This window comes from Aptenodytes patagonicus, chromosome 4 (genome assembly GCF_965638725.1).
Source record: "Aptenodytes patagonicus chromosome 4, bAptPat1.pri.cur, whole genome shotgun sequence".
In the NCBI taxonomy this organism is placed as follows: domain Eukaryota; kingdom Metazoa; phylum Chordata; class Aves; order Sphenisciformes; family Spheniscidae; genus Aptenodytes; species Aptenodytes patagonicus.
The window spans coordinates 31,389,507-31,409,814 of record NC_134952.1 but is presented as its reverse complement, the minus strand read 5'-3'; the positions used below and the strand labels follow the sequence as shown (position 1 = coordinate 31,409,814).

At 42.8% G+C, this 20,308-nt stretch overlaps 1 protein-coding gene across 2 annotated transcripts in view; it reads right to left on the bottom strand.

Annotated features, from left to right (window-relative positions):
* Window positions 1–1,971: 1,971 nt before the first annotated feature.
* Window positions 1,972–20,308, bottom strand: part of PDGFRA (platelet derived growth factor receptor alpha) — a 35,549-nt gene continuing 17,212 nt past the window's right edge. For both annotated transcript variants that reach the window (XM_076336263.1, XM_076336264.1), the window contains exons 11-23: window positions 20,076–20,170; window positions 19,833–19,965; window positions 15,592–15,696; window positions 14,150–14,260; window positions 13,711–13,864; window positions 12,171–12,337; window positions 10,898–11,013; window positions 10,203–10,325; window positions 9,478–9,589; window positions 7,600–7,699; window positions 7,357–7,462; window positions 6,425–6,660; window positions 1,972–5,362 (exon numbers count right to left, since the gene is read on the bottom strand). In XM_076336263.1, coding sequence (XP_076192378.1) covers window positions 5,215–5,362; window positions 6,425–6,660; window positions 7,357–7,462; window positions 7,600–7,699; window positions 9,478–9,589; window positions 10,203–10,325; window positions 10,898–11,013; window positions 12,171–12,337; window positions 13,711–13,864; window positions 14,150–14,260; window positions 15,592–15,696; window positions 19,833–19,965; window positions 20,076–20,170 — 1,706 coding nt within the window. In that variant the 3' untranslated portion in view covers window positions 1,972–5,214. The remainder of the gene's footprint in view (window positions 5,363–6,424; window positions 6,661–7,356; window positions 7,463–7,599; window positions 7,700–9,477; window positions 9,590–10,202; window positions 10,326–10,897; window positions 11,014–12,170; window positions 12,338–13,710; window positions 13,865–14,149; window positions 14,261–15,591; window positions 15,697–19,832; window positions 19,966–20,075; window positions 20,171–20,308) is intronic.

The window sequence follows — 20,308 nt, the reverse complement described above, 5'->3', positions numbered from 1 at the left end:
CCAGGGATTGCGCCAGCACACAGCTCCCGTCCCACACAACCTCTAACAATGGGGATAACACGATAGGACACAGCCATCTTGCTGAGACAGATGCAAGGGCACTGTGCCTCAGGTTCCCAGAACCACTGGGAGCATCTCGGGGTGGCTGGATGACTTGCTTCTGGCTGATGAACCTGCTGCTCCTCTTTTGCACTGCTCATAGCAATCCAGAAGCTTAGCCAAAGGTCTGTTTACATGCATAAACTGAAGTCTCCTGCATAGGGCCCACGTGGAAAGCCATTCCCTACCTTTCCCTTCCCATTCTGGCCAGGAGCCCACCCCTCTCTGCTGCTCCGGGCACCGTGCCGCTCTCACCCGCAGCTCCTCTCTCCTGGGCAGACTGCTTCTGCCACGTGCCAGTGTGCTCCCTCAGTACATTTCCAGCCAAATACTTGCAGAGGCCTTGAGACAGCGAAGACAATGAGTGGGACTCCCGCTGGACACCTGGACTGTGGTTATCAGTGGAGTGAGGAGTTAGACTTTTGCCCAAAATGGAGCTACTTCAGGAAGAGGGTGAGACACTCACTGTCCATGCTCCCCACCGTGGACACACATGCCCACAGGCATACACAGCCGTACCCTACACACAGGAGATTGCATTCCCGCTCTGCAAAGGGGAAGAAGAGGCTGGAGAACTGCATGTGAGCTCTGTACTGAGCTGCAGGCTCTTGCATAGAGAGGTATTTTGGTACCACCACCCTTTACCGTGCGCAGCAGGAATAACGAGTCCATCAGTCCTCATGTCTCACACAGCTGCTGAACTTCCAGAAGAGCAGGTGCACGGCCGAGCAGGACAGACATAAGGACACAAGTGCTGCCATGACTCTTTCCCGAACCCCTGGGATGGCAGGAAGTGTTGTGTGTCTGTGCAGTGTTGTAGGATAAAGACTCCTCTTCGGCGAGGATGCAAAGGAGGGGAACATGCTCTAACTCTTATCTAAGGCAAGGGCCCAGGCTGCTGCACCTGTTTGAAGTGAGGAGGCGTTTTGCTTTGTGAAGAAGTGGTGAAGGACAGTTATGAAAGATGTTAGATGGACAGTTCATCTCCAAACATGTTTTAACAACAGTGACCCCTCCATGGACAGGAGGTTGCTAACCTGCCTGTTCACGGGGCTTTCCCATGGCCAGCCTTGCCTGGCTCCTGCTGGCAAACCAGGACAGGCTCCAGTGCAGGAAGTGCAGCTGACAAGTTTAACTCTGTTTTCAGGTTGAAATCTTACAATTCTTCAATTACTGCGGAAGCACAGAACCATAGGACAAAATCTGGTTTGATTCATAACGAAGGTGAGCTCAGCTTAGGTTTAAAAAAACCCTGCAGCCAGAGGCAGAGAAACCACGGCCATTTCAAGGTGGGGCCATCTAATCCTCTGTAATCATCAAAAGCATTAGGCTAAAGACTGACACAATTCACTTTTAGTCCCTTGTTAAAAGCAACCTTTGCATAAAACCCTTCATTGTACACCGGTGCTAGAAGCGGCAGAGAGCGTACATCACAGACATGCGGCACAGCATCTCTGTTTGCATCCCATGTCCCCCCTTTCCTCGGTGTGTGCAGACCAGCAGGCATCGAATGCCCCAACACACACGGTGCCAAGGTCAAGAAGGGTTTCATCTCGTGCGGGGAGCCCAGTGCCCACCTCAGGGCACATGCTCTGCTCTGGGCAGCAGTCACTGGAGCACCGCACCTGCCATGTTTTGGGGCACAACATGGCTCCCCACAGATGTCACTCACTATCCAGGTCATTTGCCGCAGGCACTTCCCCGCTATGCCCACTGGAAGGGCTCAGAGACCTGCTTGTCATTGCTGCCCGATGGCTTTGCAGAGCACTCGATTAACCAAAAAACTTTTTGGGGAAAAAAATCCCAAGCACGACTGATTCTTTATAACCATCTTTCAATAAGTGAGTATAGACCTCTCACATATCCTTAAATTATATATCATTTATTGAAATATAGAGATCTTAATTTACAGGATTTTTTCAAAAACAAAATATCAACAGGGGCATTTTTGAAATACATTTTGTGCCTACCATCACTCAGGCCAGTTTGCCCTTCTTCAAACATTTCACAACAGCCACCATTTTGGAAACACTTCCTTTTTTATTATTCTAAAATATAACTTTTGGACATTCAAAGTGCAACAGTTAACGTGCCTGTGGAATATATCACAGTAAAAAAAATATAAACAAAGGCAGTGATATAGCTGTCATAAATGTTTTGGCAGTATTCTAGAAGTCTATATAAAAATACTTATATACATATTGATGTATAACATCACCATATCTCACGTCCTTCATCATGTAATAGGACCATTTTGTACAAGTTGCAGACCACGCTGTAAGGAATTGGTTGGCCATTCCAAATCAAAAGCTGTGTTTCGTAGGCTAATGCTGATTGTCGTTATACAATTACTGTAGTGAAAGGTTTGGGAATATCTCTTCCAGTGGCTTCTCAAAAATTAAGCCATAAAAGAAAAAGTCTGTAATACTGATAATATTGTAAAACTAAACGAATCATCCTTTCACACTTCTCCCTCTCTGGTAAATCCCCTCTCTTCCTCTGTTTCTCATTCCAGTTTCCAGGCCAGCTTATCTGATTCCAAGCCTGCAGTGAGCTGGGTTTGGCTAGACCCCTGCCACGGATGTAGTTCATCTACACGATACTCGTGACGGGATGGAGAATCAACATTACCATGCATGGGAAAGTGAGCCAGCTCTGGTTCACGTCCACCATTTGGGCCTAGCCCCAAGATGCGCTGTGAGATACAGAATGAAACCGGTGAGGGGAAGGGGAGACCGCATGAAAATGTCCTTAGATTCCAGTAACTGGTATAATAAAACTTGCTGGGGCTGATTTTCAAACCCTGAAGAACACTAGGCCATGTGCAAAAATGCAGGTGAAATTGCTTGCCTAATTTGAATGTGTAGTCGTAATGACTACACATGCAAATGAAGGCACGTGTGGTCTCAAGTGGCCATTCAGATATCTGGGATATCCAATAGACAATTTGTGTTTCCTCAATTCTTAGTTCATAGCTGGAGGGAGACTTTATGTCGTCTCATCTGTCCTAGCTATATCAAGAGTCTTTATGTTTCACAGTTGTCCCCATACAGAGCTCAGTGACATGTGTTTGGCTAAAGCACAGCTCCCAGGAAGACACTCGGTCTTGATCTGTTGACTGCAAGAAATGGAGGATGCACCATCACCCACGGTTCCTTCTGACTGTCAGCCTCCATCAGGGTTGAAAATGTGGGTGCCTCGATTCAGGTCCTGTTTTCACATCTGCAGTATGCTTGTACGTGGCCTCAGCCAGGCGACATTTTGAAACCCAGACCCAGATTTATTTGCCTGTAACACTGACAACATTACATTTGCTTTCATTTGATCCACAACTGTTCACAACAAGTGAAGTCAAGGGGATTTGTGTAGCTTTTCTTAGGGACATTTCAAGTTAAACTGTAGTTTAACACGGCAGCATGTTCTGTCCGTCACTGCTGGTCCATCTTTCACACTTCCTAGGAAAAATACTGCAACACAGGGATGAGTTTGCACTGCATTTGCATCGGTTGTGTCGTGCCAGAGGCTGAGCATGTCCTGCAAGGCGCTCATCACACTGAATTAAGGTTAAGTTTGAAAGTTGAGCACCAGAAAGGATGGGGCCCTTCGCAGTGATGTACCTTTTTTCACATGTAAGTCTTCCAAAGCATCATATCTCAATAACACTTTGTACAGTGATAGTAGTAATCATAATACTTTGTTCATATAAGTGGTGTCAAAAAACAACTGTTGCAGGCTGAGAGCAGGTTCATTTTCATGCACCGTCTTCTGAAAAACACTGTTGAAAGCAATTACCGTTTGTTGTTACAGTCTGCAAAGATAATAGTCAGAGTTTTCTGTTCCTGTTTAAACCTGAAAACTAAGACAAGAATATTTGCTGCAGAATTATTTCTGCTTATTTAATCTGGAGTTCCAGGCTGGGAGAGATGTCTTTGTTCCTTGAGCACTTCAAATCTCAAATCAATTCTTCACAGCTAACCCCAGGATAAGATTTCTTTTGAGTACCCATGAAACACTAATAATGGCAAGTTGCTGGTGGTTTATCATAATCTTCCATTCTTGAGCATGTTGGAAATCTGGCATAAATTAATTTTTTTTTAAATTAAATTTTTAGAACCTCACTTAATCAGAGGACGATAATTGCTTCTAGTATATCTGATTAGAAAAACTACTCAGCTCATGATGGAAAACTAAATCTTAAATTTTTCTCCATGTGAAAGTAGTTTTAACTAACCAGAGCAGTTACCATACTGTGTACAGCCAAATAAAAGAATTGTTTCATAAAACTTTTCAGGTCATAAAGTTTTTCCTTGGACTTAAAAAAGTTTCTTGAGACTGTGCTTTTACTGAAGGACAATGAATTATAAAATATACATTTAGTGTTACTGAAAACAGTAGTAGTATCTTGAAAACAGCTACCTTCTATAGTTAATAAAGACTTACTAGGTTTCTAACACCTATTATAGACTGGTTTTTAATTATTATTATTATTATTATTATTATTCCCCTTTACTTGCATTAATGGTAAAAAGTAACATGTTTGTAGTACCGGTCAGTCCCTTGTGGTTTTAGACCTTTTTGTTCCAAAAGTGGTTTTTGCGTGTTCTTCAATTCACATGATAGTTCAACAGCAGCTGACATAGAGATTGAGGGAAGAAATACACAAAATTCATGAACGATTTCTTCTAAAATCCATGGCATATGTTCAATGTGCACCTCAAAAGATCCTTGAGTAGACAGTTATTTACATAATTACAATGGTTGAAGTATTGCTGCAGTGGAAATTCGATCCATCAAAGTCATATGAATGCCCTTGAAACACAAAACTGGTCTGTTTGTGGCCTTTTCCTTCATCCTCCTACCAGTTCAAATGGCAAACAACACTGAGATGCTACTGAAGTACTGCAAGAAACAACACTAAAAAAATCCGTCTTCAACATATCTCTTTCATTCATGCTCAGGCTGATTCCTCTGCCCATCGCTGGGAGTTTCTCTGTACAAATCCACCTCCTTTTCACATCCTTGACATTGCAATAAAGTGGTTTTCTCTGTGGAGCGTAAGTCTGTAGACGACACAGCAAGCTTCCCCATGTGCAGAGCTGGAAGGTGTCCATCGGGTTACAGGAAGCTGTCCTCCACCAGGTCTGAGGAGTCGATCCCAATGTCATCCATCATGTCAATGTCCTCAATGGTCTCGTCCTCTCTCTTGATAAAAGTAGAGCTACTGGAACCAGTTTCAATGGCACTTTCTTCAGATGTCTGGGAACTGGAAGAGATAAACATCTCAGAGATAAAATACAAGGTGAATGTGGCTGGGTAAGTACTCCAGTCTCTAGCAGAACTGAACACCACCTCCCCACATGCTTTCTGACCCACAGCGCAATCTTAGGTGACTCTGACCATCCGTTTCTTAGGACATGACACATCTTGTATCTCAAGAGTAATGAACCACCTTGGAATTCAAAGGAGCGGGTTGTTCATATGTTCCTCCAAGCACTTTCTGCCAGACACTCGTTAGAGAAATAGCTTTATGACACTGCTGTGACAATAGGTCACTTAAGTAAATCTAGGGAGGTCAGGTGAAAATAAGATAACAATAACAGACAATAAGATAATAATAAGAATAACAGAGAGTGGTAATAAATCTTAATCTGGGTAGTGCTTCTTAGGCACTTCATTCATTCATGCACCTCTTGAAAATAGTGCAAAAATATCAAAAAAAGAAGTTTCTAGGTTGCTAATTCTATATACTATGAATTAAATGCTGAATTAAAACCTCACCATTCACAGTAAGGGTTAATCTGTTGTGCTGTAGTGGAATCAGTCATGCAAACTGACAAGGGAGCAGTAAAAAGTCCTGGATACCCTGCTGTCAATGAAAAGAATACTATGGAAGATATTAAAAACAACTTCTCCCAAATTTTGGAGCTGGTCTCACACAGAACAAATCAATCTCTTGAGATCTCATATGCAGCTCCAAGGCATTGAGCTGTAGGGACAAGATGTGTTGCAAAATGGGCCCACAAAGCCACCAGACAGCTGCTGAGACCTGTCCAAGCTAACAAAGGAGTCCCAGTGACACACAGGAGCACCCTACCAGCAGGGCCCTTCCCCTGGCAGTCACAAAAGAGGCAAAATTAGGTTTTTCCCACTGAAAACACTGTGGCCAGTCATACTACCATATTTACATGGGACCTTCCCAATAAGTAGTTTCAACAGAGCTAAGGAAACCATTTGCGGAGTAGGATGCTAAAAAGTGTTAATGCATATTGCCAAACATGACCCCGAATGGTGACTTCGGGCTACATGATCTGTAAACCTCACTTACCTGTGCCTGTTCCTTTTGCCAAGCTCATCTTCAGAAACAGGGTCAATGTCTGGCAGGGGGATGATGTACCCGCTGTCAGCACTCAGCCTCTGCTCATCAAATCCGCTCTCCCTGTCCTTTAATTTGTCTTCATTCTTGTAGGTGACACCAATGTAAGCGTTGTCACAGTCCCCTCTCATGCGTGTGACAGCTGGGTGATCACTTTTCAGGAAGTCCAGGTGAATCTTCTCATAGCTCTGAAAATATTCATTTCAAACTTTCACTAAGGCTGCCTTTCTTCAGATGGGTAGCTGTGATTCATTAACCCAGCAAATATTCTGCCCTATGAGCTAGCAACGCTGGATAGAGAAGCCCAGCATCTTCAAATGATTTGAAGGGAAAAGCAACACATAAGTTTTACACGATGCAGGAGTGAGTGTGGCAGCACAGAGCAGACAAATAGATGTGAAAGAGGGGTAGGGAGAGGGAGAAGGGAGTGAAGGTAGGTGGGAAAATGAAACACTGAACGATGGGGCAGGCAGAGCTTGTCCAGAGTTATCAGAAGTATGAAGGGAAAACTTGCTGGTGTCAGGGTCCAAAGAGGGAGATAGGGAGATTATACACGTTGGCCAAGTAGTCCCTTTTCTAGAATTCTTTCACCGCCTAGAAAATCCTGTGAAAATATATGAAACCCATTCTCCAGCAGAAAAATTGAGTTGGTAGGACTTCATTAGAAATGGAGGGTTCTGCTTCCCAGCTAACACTGCAGAACTGCTTCCCTCGCTAAGCTTGCATGCAGAAACCGAACACGCAATGTCCCTGTCCAAATCACATAATTCACTTAGGTTAGGATGTGCCAGTTCAGTGCTCATGGCTCTGATGGCTGGAACAACACTTATAATTCCCTCTAAAACAGTATATAGAAAACACAGAGAAAATTCCAAAGAGCAAACCTTTTTGTACTCTCCAGGCAACAAGCTCTCCACAATTTCACTCAAATGGTAAAAAGAAGGTCTTTTCTCTGGTTCACTGTTCCAGCACTTCACCATGATCTCATACCTGCAGATAAGATGGAAACAAGTTTAACCAACTGGCAAAGGAATAAAGAATAAGAAAATAAGTAATCAAACAGAAACTAAAGCCAAAATTGTCTGGAGACTGGCCAGGTGTCGAAAAGCCCATATAAGCACACATACACTTCATTGGTAGCATGATCGGGTTTGGCCATTCGGTATCCACTCTTGATCTTATTGTAGAAAGTAGAATCGACCATCATGCCAGGATATGGTGTGCCACCTGCAGATAAAAGAGAAGAAAAAATACTACTCTATACTTGACTATCCAGCACTTTAAGTTCCCAAATTCTGTCTTGCTGTTCATGTCAAAAAGTGTTAATGCTATAATTTGACACGCCATCAAAATTAATCTTTCCTAGCCAATGTTTCACATCAGAGCTATTGTCTTGACCATATTACGCCCTGATGTGAAATGTTGGCTAAGAAAGATTGAAGTCGGTACTACTTAGAAAAAAATCCCTTTGCAGTGTTTATAGAATGTATTGACTGGGCACAGAGGTTGGATGATACCTGGATCAGGTCATTGGCCTGCATTTGGCAGATCTGAGGTCATGTCTCTGCTCTGCCACTGACTTTCTGTGTGACCTTAGGCAAGTCACTTGCTCTGTCTGGTTTTATTGCCTTTGGCACCTGCATGACAGCTAGGAGTGACACAGCCTGAGTTACTCGCCTCATCCTTGCTGTAAGGGCAAAGCCTCAGGGTAAGCCAGTCCCCTCCATACACAAGTCTTCCCACCTAGGCAGCTGGCATGTCAGGTGCATGGGCTGTTGAAGAGTTCGGACTCGGCCCCTGAGCTGAGGCAGTTAAGCTATCATTTGGGGCCACAGCATATAGACAATGCTGATGTGTAAAATGATCATTCAAGCTGAAGTCAGTGTTGCAGCAAGATGTCAAAGTTGACTTTCTTAATAAATGCCGCTGAGGATATGTTTTGCTTTCTGAAAAACATCATCTTTCTCAGGTGGAGGAGGCATATTATAATATTTACACCAGAAACCACAGCCCTTTCAAAAGTAGGATTTTCACCTAAAACTGGGCTTCAGGACCTTCCTTACAGGTAGGGCAGTGAAGCACAGGCTTAGCTGTGCCTCAGTTCCTGAGCTATCCAACAGCACGCCCATGCCTTCCAGGGATGCTGGTGAATGGATATTTACAGGATGCTATGATGCCCAGAGATTGCAGTAATCAATACCATAAATAGTGGCACAACTGCTGTTTTCTGAGAAATAGCTATATGACAACTTATTCTAGAAAATAACATTAGGCTTGGGGTTGCCGTGGGGCAGTAGTAGATACCGTACAGGCGTGATTCATTCTGCTCAGAGTAAATCTGGGCAACGCACGTTTACTGAAGCAGGCCAGCCACCCGCCCGGGAGGCTAATTAATCAGGCTGAGGAAAGAGCCAGGCTGTTCCCAGCTGGGAACTGCACATTGTCTGTAACTGCTATACATTGTCATAACCACTTTAGGCTGCCATAAACCAACTGTGTGAACAGAGCTGACCTGGAAATGAGAAATCAGCATCCCAGAAGACTGACATTTGTTTTCATTCTGTAATGGGACTAAGATGGGATCTTTTGAAATGTATATGAAGAGACTGTTTCAAACCAGCCGCTGGGCTGGCCTGCAGCCCCAGGCACCCCATTGCAAGGGGGAAGCATGTTCCTTCTCGTATTAGCCAGAAAATCCATCCTGAGCCAGCACGCCAATACTTTTCCACAAATGCTTTTCCAAAAGCTTTTCACTCAGTGCTTTCAGTTTTCTAGCAAAAAAAAAAGTATCTTGGGGGGAAAAAAAAAATCTAAGGAGAACTTTGGGAGAGTATGGACGTTTTACTTCACACCTAACGTTGGGATCCAAAACCCCATATAGAAGAATAACTAACAGTTGATTTCACACATATATTTTTACTGCAGAATTTGAAATACTTTATGTAGAACAGCTTGAACTGAAAAAGCTTACTCACTACACATAAGAACATGTTCACAGTACATACCAAGAGAAAATATTTCCCACAGCAGAATGCCATAAGACCAGACATCACTTAATGTTGTGTACAGATTGTCAAAAATGCTTTCAGGTGCCATCCATTTTACTGGGAGGAAAGTCTGCAGCAAAAAGAAAGAAACCCCAAACCACACAGCTTATTCATTAAAGAAATGCTTCCCATTACAACAGTTGCTTGATAGCCAGGATTAACTTCTCTCTAACAAGAAAAGTTGTGTTAACCTGGCTAGTGTTTATTTTTAATTCCATATAACACAGAGGTACCAGGATTATAAGGAATGCTACTACTTGCTCCCCACAAAAACTAATTAAGCCATAACTGTATCCATTTTATTACTAGCAAAAGACCAGGCTAATTGAAGGTATGATACAAAAGCTGGCACTGCCAATCTAGGTCTGATACGTCGTTGACTAATGTGTCACTACTTTACATATCACAGTGACAGTTCCTTAATAATTTATTCAGTCACAAAACTTGCCAGTTAAAATGTAAGCCTGTGAAGTACTAAGTGTGGCCAAGTACTCTTCAGCTTTAAAGTAGAATTAGGAAAGTTACAGGAATTAATGAACTGAAGAAAAATTGTTCTCAGGAGCGATCATCCCAATGGTCAATTAGTGTAACCAACACTGAATGGCAAGAACATTAAACAGCATTTAAAACTGACACTTCTCATTTCAGTTAAAGCAGAGCTCAGGAGATTAAGAAGTACATACGCTGCCCTTGGAGACATAGTTGGAATCATGCATGATGTCTCTAGCCAGCCCAAAGTCACAGATCTTCACAATTTTTCCTTGAGCCAGGAGGACATTACGAGCTGCCAAGTCACGGTGCACACACTGTATGGAGAGAAATTAAATTGTTCAAGGATGTGCTGATTCCACGAGGACCATTTCCCTTGCAAAGATCCCTGAAAAAGATCTGTTGACTTTCTGGGCACAGTCTTAACAAGACCTTCTACTGAACAGGCACCTGTATTGCCCCGCTAACAAGGGCAAGGAGGCACCAGTCCCCAGAGCCAGCAGGGGCTCATGTGGATGCTCTGCAATGGGGAGGAGACAAGAGCGATGCCACCCTTTCCCCTTCTACCCATCATGTGCTAATGATACATCTATGTTTCTGACCATGCCGGCCTGTGGCTGTATGGACTCTCCACCCAGACGCTGCCCACCGTCTCTGGCACTCTGACTCCATGAATGTTGCAGGCTGCAATGGGAAAGGAGGACTGACTGCTGCTTTGATTTTTCCAACCATGGTGATCTCAGTTTCCAGGTAAGTGAGAAAGCTGTCTACAACCCCAAAAATAATATTACGTTGTGTCATGTCTTCAGAATCTAAATTGAAACCCATAGCTGGACATGAAGACATTTTTACACTTTCTTACATTTTACTTACTTTTTTATTTACTTACATTTTTAGAAGCCAAGAATTCCATTCCCCGGGCAACCTGGTAGGTGAAGCTCAGCAAATCCAGTAGGCTGAGGCCCTCCGAACTGTCATCTGAAAGAAGGTTTTTGACTTCCGATTCTATTGAAAAAGAGAGCAAAATATGTTTGTGCTGTGGAGTGCGGAAGCAGCATACATTTCCCCCTACTTATCATGATTCTGAGCTGATGACTTTAACAGAGTACCATGACCAAACCAGTCTTTTCATAATAGCTAACCACGTTTAAAGTCTGCATCAGTCACTGACACGTACTGCATTCTCAAAACCATCCAGTATTAAATATAGGTTTTGGGTTTTCTCCTGTCTGTATTTTTTTCCCCGGACAACTGCAGGAAAAGGTGAAGTTAAAAAGGCCCACTGAAGTGTTATACAGGTTGTTTACGATACCCAGCATGTGGTACAAAAACATTTATTTAGAGATGGTGCCTTCATTAGGTTTCTGTGCATGCATGTACATTCTTATCCATTTTCTTGTGCTGAACACTGTCATGTTTCCCAGGAAGTATTCACTGGGACTAATCCAACGCCAGCAAAAGGGTCAGGAATTCTATGGCAACAGCTCTTATTTTTTTATGAAAGATGTCAGAAGAAAAAACAGTCAAAATTCAATGATCCATTTACCCTGACTGTCCTAGAGCACAATATAAATACATTAGTCTGCCATGTAAATCTGGGACTGGATATGGTTCAGTTTCTGAGGACTAGAGGCAGAAGTGACGGTGCCTATTTTTAAAGCAAAGCATATTTGGTTCCTGAGAACAGAGCCAGGGAATGGGATGCATTCATTATCTTCATTACATAATCCAGGAAAGTATTTGGGAGTGTTCTGCATTTGGTAAGTGTCAGTTAAGGTGAAATGCAAGTGGAAACAGAGTAACATAAATTACTATTATTATTGTTCATTGCTATTGCTCAAAATCTTGCAAACTGCAAGACTAATAAAACCACTGTCTCCAAAGTGTCCCTACAGCCCCGTTGCAGAGCACAGCTGCTCAGCACTTCAGCATGGAAGCAAATACACAACTGGACCCCTTCTGCTCCAGGAGCATGCACTCCTCTCCCCAGAGCATAATGAAGATCACAGGCATAAGCTTTTAGCTTACAGCTTATACTCACATGCTTACAGAACACAGCTGAGTCGTTTATGTCCATATCATAGAGGGCAAAAATAAGATACACGTTTATGCAAGAATTATTTGTATTAATGATGTATGCAGAAGGGACAATTCTACATTACCTGACATAGATTTCTTCTTATATGAAGCAGGCCGATCATACACAGATCTCTGAATATCAGAGTATTTAGATCCCTCCTTCCTTTCCAGCATTGGCACATACTGAGTGGTATCAGCTTGTTTCATGTCCATATATTCTCCAGTGTTTTCAAATGATAATATCACATAACTGAAATTGGGAAAAAATACAGGCATATCAGCTAGTATTGCCCAGGTGACTTTGCTGCCACGGCATCCTCTAGATCTAACAGTTCTCTTATGGTGTACAGCTGTATTGCTGTGAAATATAAGAGTGTAAGAACTGACTTCTTGATAGAGAATACGTAAAGATTATGTATTACAACATAGCCATGTATTACCACATATTAGTACATGTTACCATATATCACTGTAGTCAAACACAAGTGCTTCAAACTTATCCTTTTGTCAACAATCAAGGATGTGAACATATGTTGTCTAACTTCCCAAAATCCCACTGAATTCAGCCATTACTACTTAGGGCTTTTATTTCAAGGTATTCCAAATGATAGGTGTAATTTATTCACCCAAACAGTTTGCATCAAATCCAGTCCTGCTGAGCAAACCCATGCTCAGATGAATAGTCCTGGCTGTACACAGCTATCAAGTCAGTTGGCCTGTTTGCCTGAGTGATTTTTGAAAGAATTTCTGTTCACCTTCTAAATCCTGGCTAATTTTATGACATTGCTTTATTGATGAATGTTTGATGACAAGCTTCCTCCACCCTCATCTGGAAAAAGCTATGGGATGAAAATTAACCATAAGGAAACTATTGAGACTGGCTAAGCCATTGGTAGATAAAAGAGAGTACTTGAGCTTGGAGAACAAACTCTGCCAGGTTGTTTGAAGGGAAGGCGTTTTAGACACTGGAAATTCCCCAAGCAGGGAAAAAAGGAAAACAGGTAGTTGCACTTTACTTTTAAAACTTGGGTGGGTAGATGCAAAAGGATGTTTTTACAGAAAAGAGGAACGCTGGGCCATGCTTTATTAATAGAAATGTTCTTTGGGACCTCAGGATCAGGTAGGGAAGAAGGTATGGAGCTTGAGGAGAGAGGAGACTGACTGTGTGTTGCAGAGACAATGCTGTAACGAGGCAGGTGTGGGACTTCTGGGGTCCTGTAAGGATACTGGGTTTTTCTCTAGATCCATATATCTCTTACACTACCTTGGGCAGAGGGGAATTTGTTTAAAAGGTCTGCAAAATCTGTATGTTGTGTGCTCCAATGAGTATGTGTGCCTAGCATTTAGAGGGAAGGCTCTAAGCAAGCGGTGTCTTCGGAGAACCCATGGTGGTCCTGGGGCTGCAGGCATCTCTACACAGAGGAAACGTGGATCTAGGACGCATGTCAGGAAGACTGAACAAAAAGTGCTGAAACCTTCCCAGATCTGTAAAGCCTGATAAGTAAAAGTCTAATGAGAAGAATTAGGGAGGGCTCTAAACCAATGAATGAGAGGAATGGAGTAAGGGTTAGCGATGACATTTCCTTAAGTTGCAGGTCATACTTTTTTTTCCTTTTTTCTCACCTTCTTGTGCTTTCGTCAGCTGGGTTCATCCCAAAGATATCCAAATCTTTCTTTGGCTTCTCTGGGTGTCGGCTCAGGAAATTGTCCCTGTTCTTATGCAGATAGTTCACCAAATCACCATAAAAGCAGTATTCAGTGATGATGTAAATAGGACCTGACGAAATGAAGTAAAATAATGCATTGATGAGTGGGATCTTTCAAAAAAAAAAAAAGACGCCAATAAGAGTAGAAAATAGAATATAAAACATAAAAAGTATTGGGGGTTAAAACATTTTTATTTACTAAGTTATGACTGCAACTACTGTCAAATATCAAGTAGTTTTGTGAAACCTTTTATTTGTTTATATTTATTGTTAAATCCTTTACTTGACATTTGAGTGCTTGTTAAACAGTGAACGATGGCTCCACAGCAAACCTCCATTTTGTCAGCCAAACCCACCTGATTTTGTACAAGCTCCAAGCAGATTCACAATATTCAGGTGGGGCCCGAGATGTGTCATTATCTTCAGTTCAGACATGAGTGCCTGTTTTTCACTGGATCTAGCTGTAGCTGTTGAAAAAACAAACCAGCCACTCAGTGAGAGCAATCGCCTTTTTCACCATAACAAATGATCTCTCTCTGCTTGCCTCGTTAGAACATTTCTACCATGGTTTCTTGAAGAAGACTGTGTCCTTTACTTGGCAAGAGGATTTCTTAAGACTCGGAGAGGAGTCGCAAATCACTAATAAAGGACTCACTTGATGCAGCTCAATAGCTGACCCAGCCTGTTTGTCCCTCTCCAGGAGTACAGTGGATTGCCCAGGTGGCACAGAGGCACTTTACAAGCTGCTCTTTTCAACAGAAGCAAGCTCCTCATGGTTCCTGGGCAAGTGATGCAAACCAGCTCCATCCACACAGTAGGTAGCATCTGGACCTCAGCAGAGAATACCTCATTTGCAGCCAACACAGAGTATTCCCTGGATGCAACCTGAGATGTATGCTGTGTGATGCACCTAGTCATAGTGTGATGCTGGGAGCAATTAGCTTGACAGTGTAGATGCACCGTAGGGCAGCCCAATTGTTGGTAAAAAAAGGCCACTCAGGGAAATGACCACAGCTAGCTATTAACACTTCTTGATGGCACCTGATAGGTGAAGTGACTCCTAGAGCACAGGCAGATAAAATAAAGTAGAGCTGTCCAGTGAGCTACTTGGCTTCATACAGCAAGGCTAATTGGAAGCTGGATATTCAAAGACCTGGGGACCACAAAATGACAGTCAAACTGCTCAAGCCTTTTGACGACACCTTGCCCAACCTCCATTTGTAGTATCCTACACATATAAGACCTGTAACGTATCATCCTCATAATACAACACTAGACTTGAGAAAACCCCAGAATTAGTTCTAGTGTTACTTTTCTCACCCACATCTCACCATCTAATATTTCCGTATGCTTGGTATTCTTTTCAGTGTGGTTGATTTTCATTTCATATTCCCTCCAGAATCACTGCATCAGATTCTCAGCTCTCATGAACTGGGAAATCTTCAGTGAACTTAAGATTCTCACATGAGACCTGCCTGTTTCTGCCCTGTTGTGTTGCTTTAATTTGTTCACACACATACATGGTTATTGTATCTTTTTCTGAACTTGCTGAGTTATCATGGCTGCTATGGTCCATACAGCTAAAACCAAAATTTGGATGTTTTCAGAAGCCTGGATACTGCCTGAAAAAAACTGAAAACGCCATGAAGCAATCTAAGATGTAATTTTAAATTTCAGTCATTCCACAGTTCATTTTCAACTTCAGATGTGGAGAAACTATTTATACACAAGCAATGCTTAAATAACCCTATAGGAACATGCACTACCTAGCTTGGGAAATGGAACCGCGACAACTTACGTTTCAGCATTTTCACAGCTACTTTCATCACCGGTTGAGAGCGACTCAATCCATATGCAGTCCCTTCAACTACTTTTCCAAATGCACCGGAACCAAGGATTCGACCTTAACACAAGGGAGAGCATTATTTATTTCAGAAAGTAACAGCAATTGGCCTCATTTCCCACATTCCTCTGTGGGTTGTGATTCTTGTGTGGAAAGAGGACACTCGCTTAGCCAGACCACTGGTATTATTATTATTATTACTGTTGTTGTTAAGGAGAAAAGGCAAATATATTTTAAATAAATGCTGTCATTAAGTACAATTCTTAAATAAAAACAAGGAAGCAAACATCAGAAGCACATCTGCACATGGGAGCTCAACTCATGCAAATTCGTCTCCTACCCTGCCACCTTCACTTTATACTTTCTAATCATTGATTCTCCTACGTTTAAGTTGACCTCTCTGCCTCAGTCAGCACCTGACTACAGTAGAGTTGTGTTCTTTACTTAAAAATCTGAATTGGACTCCTTAGTTGTAGTTTCGGGCTGTTATATTAATGCTGGATACATCTAGCAGTAAGATAGACTGAAGCACATCAGCAGCACATTTAGAAATAGACAGGCAGGACCATCAGTGATCTGCAAAAAGCTGAAATACATGTTGATCACATATGAGGGGAAACTTCTCTGAAGTTTAATGTACAAGTGTGTTTCATATGCTTGAATAAATTTTATTGCAAATTTCCAAGTGCTGTAATGAAAAGGCTAATGTTTATACACACTTTACTCTTCCCACAAATCAATTTAGACAAAAATTTTGGATGATTGTATCCTGTCTCCTGATATGGATACAGTGTGCAGAAGAATTGCGTACAGATTGAGTGAGATTTTAGAGAAATATGAACTGCACAAACATACTCCAAAATACTATATTTCATAGTTTCCATACTGAAGAGCAAGTTCATTAAGGCAATACTTACTCAGTGAACAAACCGTATATGAGCTCCAGATGCCAGGATATTTTCATATTCCTAACAAGCTCCCTGTTTTATTTTATGTTACTTTTTAACTCCCAGCACAGAAAGAATAAGTAGTGACTTCTACTACGGAGATTTACCCATACGGCATTTTGTCTTTGACAGTTGTTTGCAGTTTGAACTTGCTGCCTTTTACGCTTCTGAAGGTGTTATCCAGCATGCACTGCCACATGTTTCTGTTATCCTCTAGCTACAGCCCCCACTTTCATTGTATACATGCTTTTAAAAGAAAACTTCCAGCCAAACAATATCTACATCATTAAGAAGCACAAGAAACGGTTAAAGCATGCTTAGCTGAGTTACCACTGAAGAACTTCTCCAAGACTATGACAGCGTAGTTTGTCATGCACACGAAAACGATGTGATTTCTTTTCAAGATTCCTGTGCTCCAAAGGTTATTCTTCCCAGTCAGGATGTGAGAAAGCTTCCCACTAAATTTCAGACTAATTCAAACAACCTGAGTCTGAAATTTGGCCCCTGAAACTTTTCAGACTGAAGGTCTGGGAGCCACATGGCAGGATGCAGCCCTTCAGAATGTGATGGCATTTGCTGATGCTCCTTGATCTTCTTGTCTTCACAAGCCAATTCCTCCCCAAACCATATTGTCAGCTGAGCACGAGGTGCACATCTCCCTCTCCGTCACCTCTGCTGAGCAGCGGTGCATGTGGAGACGGTGAGAGCGCTTCCGGAGTGGTGGGGAGCAATCACTGTTGTTTCCCCTTTTCACCCCTCTCCGCAGACATAGCCCAAGCCCCATGTGTTTTACACTTGAAATTTGGAGCCAGGTGGGAGCTGACTGCTTAAGAGCTGGAGGCATCTGTAATGCCATCACATTCTTGATGTCGGGGCCTTCAGTGGAGCCCAAAATTATAGCATGTGTTTACATTTCTTAGTATAAAGGCACCGCTGTGAACTGCCCGCTGGAGGAGCAGCGCTGCTTCTCCACCACAGAGGAACTGTGCAGACACAGCAGCTCAAGGCTCCTCAAACTAGCGGAGGGACAACGCTTGGGGGTGAGAGCTATTTCAGCCTCTGTACCCATCCACAGAGCTTATCTGCTGAGCCTGTCGGAGAGGTGCTGTTTTTCTGCTCGAGGGGACACAAATACAAAGGTGAAGTCTGTGAATTTGTTCCAGACACAACCTTCTCAACTGGATGCTTCTTTGGCTAAAATTGAACTGGGATGATCAGCCCACCCCGAATTAAATCATTACTCTCTTGGTCTATACCAGAAGCCAAATGAGTGACAAGCTTTATAATCTACATCCAGTTTCTAGACTCATGAGAAATTAGGTACCACATCCCTAAATGCTGTGTAACTTGAATCTTAACTTGCCTTTTGCAAATGGGAATGGGTCTGATTCTGTCTCAGACCAGTATTTCATTTTATTAAGGCCACCAGGACAAATGGGTGGCGTGATGGGAGCAACTCTGCTGCATCTTGACAGCCACCCCAAGACCCTGAGAAATGGCAGCACTCAGACCCTGCTCCTTGAAAGGCCCTGCCCTCGGCCATCTCAGCCGAAGGAGGAGGTCCAGGTCCCACTGGGACCTCGCCGCTTCTCAGCGGAGCCAGAAGAAGGCAGTGGCATGCAAGCAGCTCACTGCGCTATTGCATTTCTCATTCTGTTACACATCTCCCAGTCTTGCACTGGCTGCTGAGCGCTTTAAACAGCAGCGCACTACATACATTGTGGAGGGGTGATAGCAAAGGGAAATTTGCAGTGTAACCCAAATTTATCAATTGAAACTCCAGCCAGCCAACGTTCAGAGTTGGCATTTAACCCAGCGCTGCACTCCAGGCACTACTAGCTAGAAAAACAAATAAATGCCAGCTGGCTTACACAGCTAGGATGGGAAATGCTCGTCTGAATGAGCCAAAATGAGTCTGTATCCTGCTTCAGAGCCTCCCTGAGCTAAAAGTGTAATTGCTTTGCTGCCATCTCCCACTTCAATAAGAGAAAACCCACACAAACTAGAATTATCAGCCCCAGAAACAAAGGAGGTCCCCACCAGCAAGCATTTCATATGGCAAAACTGCCAGCAGGTAAGTGTTAACCGTGTCAAGAAGAATGATTGTGCAATCCAGATCGCTAAAAGGACATAGCATTAGTTTTTAAAGCACTGACTACCCTGAATATACTTGTAAACAGGAAGGCATTGAAGCAGGCTGGTGCTCATGAGTCAGAGGGAGACAAAGTCACAGTGGTGGTCTGTTAACAGCTCAGATCTGACAAATCCTATTTAGGCATATAATTAAAGTCTGGGTTGTAATAAAATAATTCCATTAAATATCCACCCTCCTTTAGTTTTCAATTAGCAACATGAATTTAATTAAAGGATATCATTCCTGAACCAGAATTTTTTGTGCTGCTTCTTTCAAGAATTAACATCAATTCTTTCTCTGTGATGGGGGAAGGAGAACTACACTGGGGGGGGTATGTTTCTTAAAATATATCAAACAAAAGTCATCTTTAGTTTCGTTCTCCTGTATTTTGTGTATACAACTTGGTGCTCAGATACCTCCAAGAAAGGAATGCCTTGTGGATTTAAAGCACTATCTGGATAGAACATTAAAATTGTCTATAATCATTACATTTTCAATTGATATAAATGATAGATTGAGCCAGCCCTGAAGAAGTAATTACTAACTGAAATCTATATGAACTCCAATGCACGGGTAACAAAGCAAGAAACCAGAAGGGGAAGGAAGAAGGACAAAAGCCACAAAAATAAGTTACGCAGTTACTCAGCATTGATATATGCACATTGTGGATTAATACTTTTAAAAATAATAAAGCTACATAACAACTTGCAGATTTCCCTTGGCCTCTACACATTAAGTGTATAAATGCCTTGCAAGTAAAGTATGTTAATGTGTTTCTTGTGGGTGCCTTAGCAGAAGTGAGTGTTGAAAAGGAAATTTAACGCTGGGAGAGGCTGCCTAAGCCATGTGGAGGTGGGCACTGCACGCGGGGCATGCGGAGGAGAGCTGGAACAAAGGCGTGGGAGACACTAACACAAGGAGCTCAAGGCTGACACCACTGTAGGGGAAGAAGAAGATGTGGTAGGAGAACTGAGGAGAACAGACAGGTACAGAGAGGCTCTGGACTTCATGGCCATGAGTTACATCACAAATCCCGGTAGCAGAGACCTCAGGGTTGTCCTTAATTGTCCTTCTCCCCAGAGAAGGATGGGATTAGTCCCTTAGAGGAAACTTACCAAGCACTAACCCGTCTCGAGGAAACTCCCATCTGGAGTCATAAGGCAGTTGCATTGGGTCCACATAAATGTATTCGTGGCCATCAGGGCTGATAGACTCAATGACTCTCCATCTTATCTCATACCTCGGCTTCTGCAAAGCGCGTTGAACGCAAAATCAATCATTAGTCCTGTGCCTGACTTCAGAGCAGACAAAAACCCAGCAGGGCTCAGCATCCAAACTGAAATACTTTTCTACATTACCTGTTTCCATATGATGACCAGGACAATCAGTGAAATTATCACAATCACTAACAGCACTAAGACTGCAGCAGCCACCGTTAGTTCTGATCGCAAGGCTGTGGAGTAAAAAGACAGACCATATTTTCCTCCTCAGCCACGAGGAACGTGACACACACATAAGACACCCACCTCCCCTACCATCGCAGTTCCCGTGTCCTGCAGATGTGGCAGGAGTAGTTCCTGGGGCTGGTGAC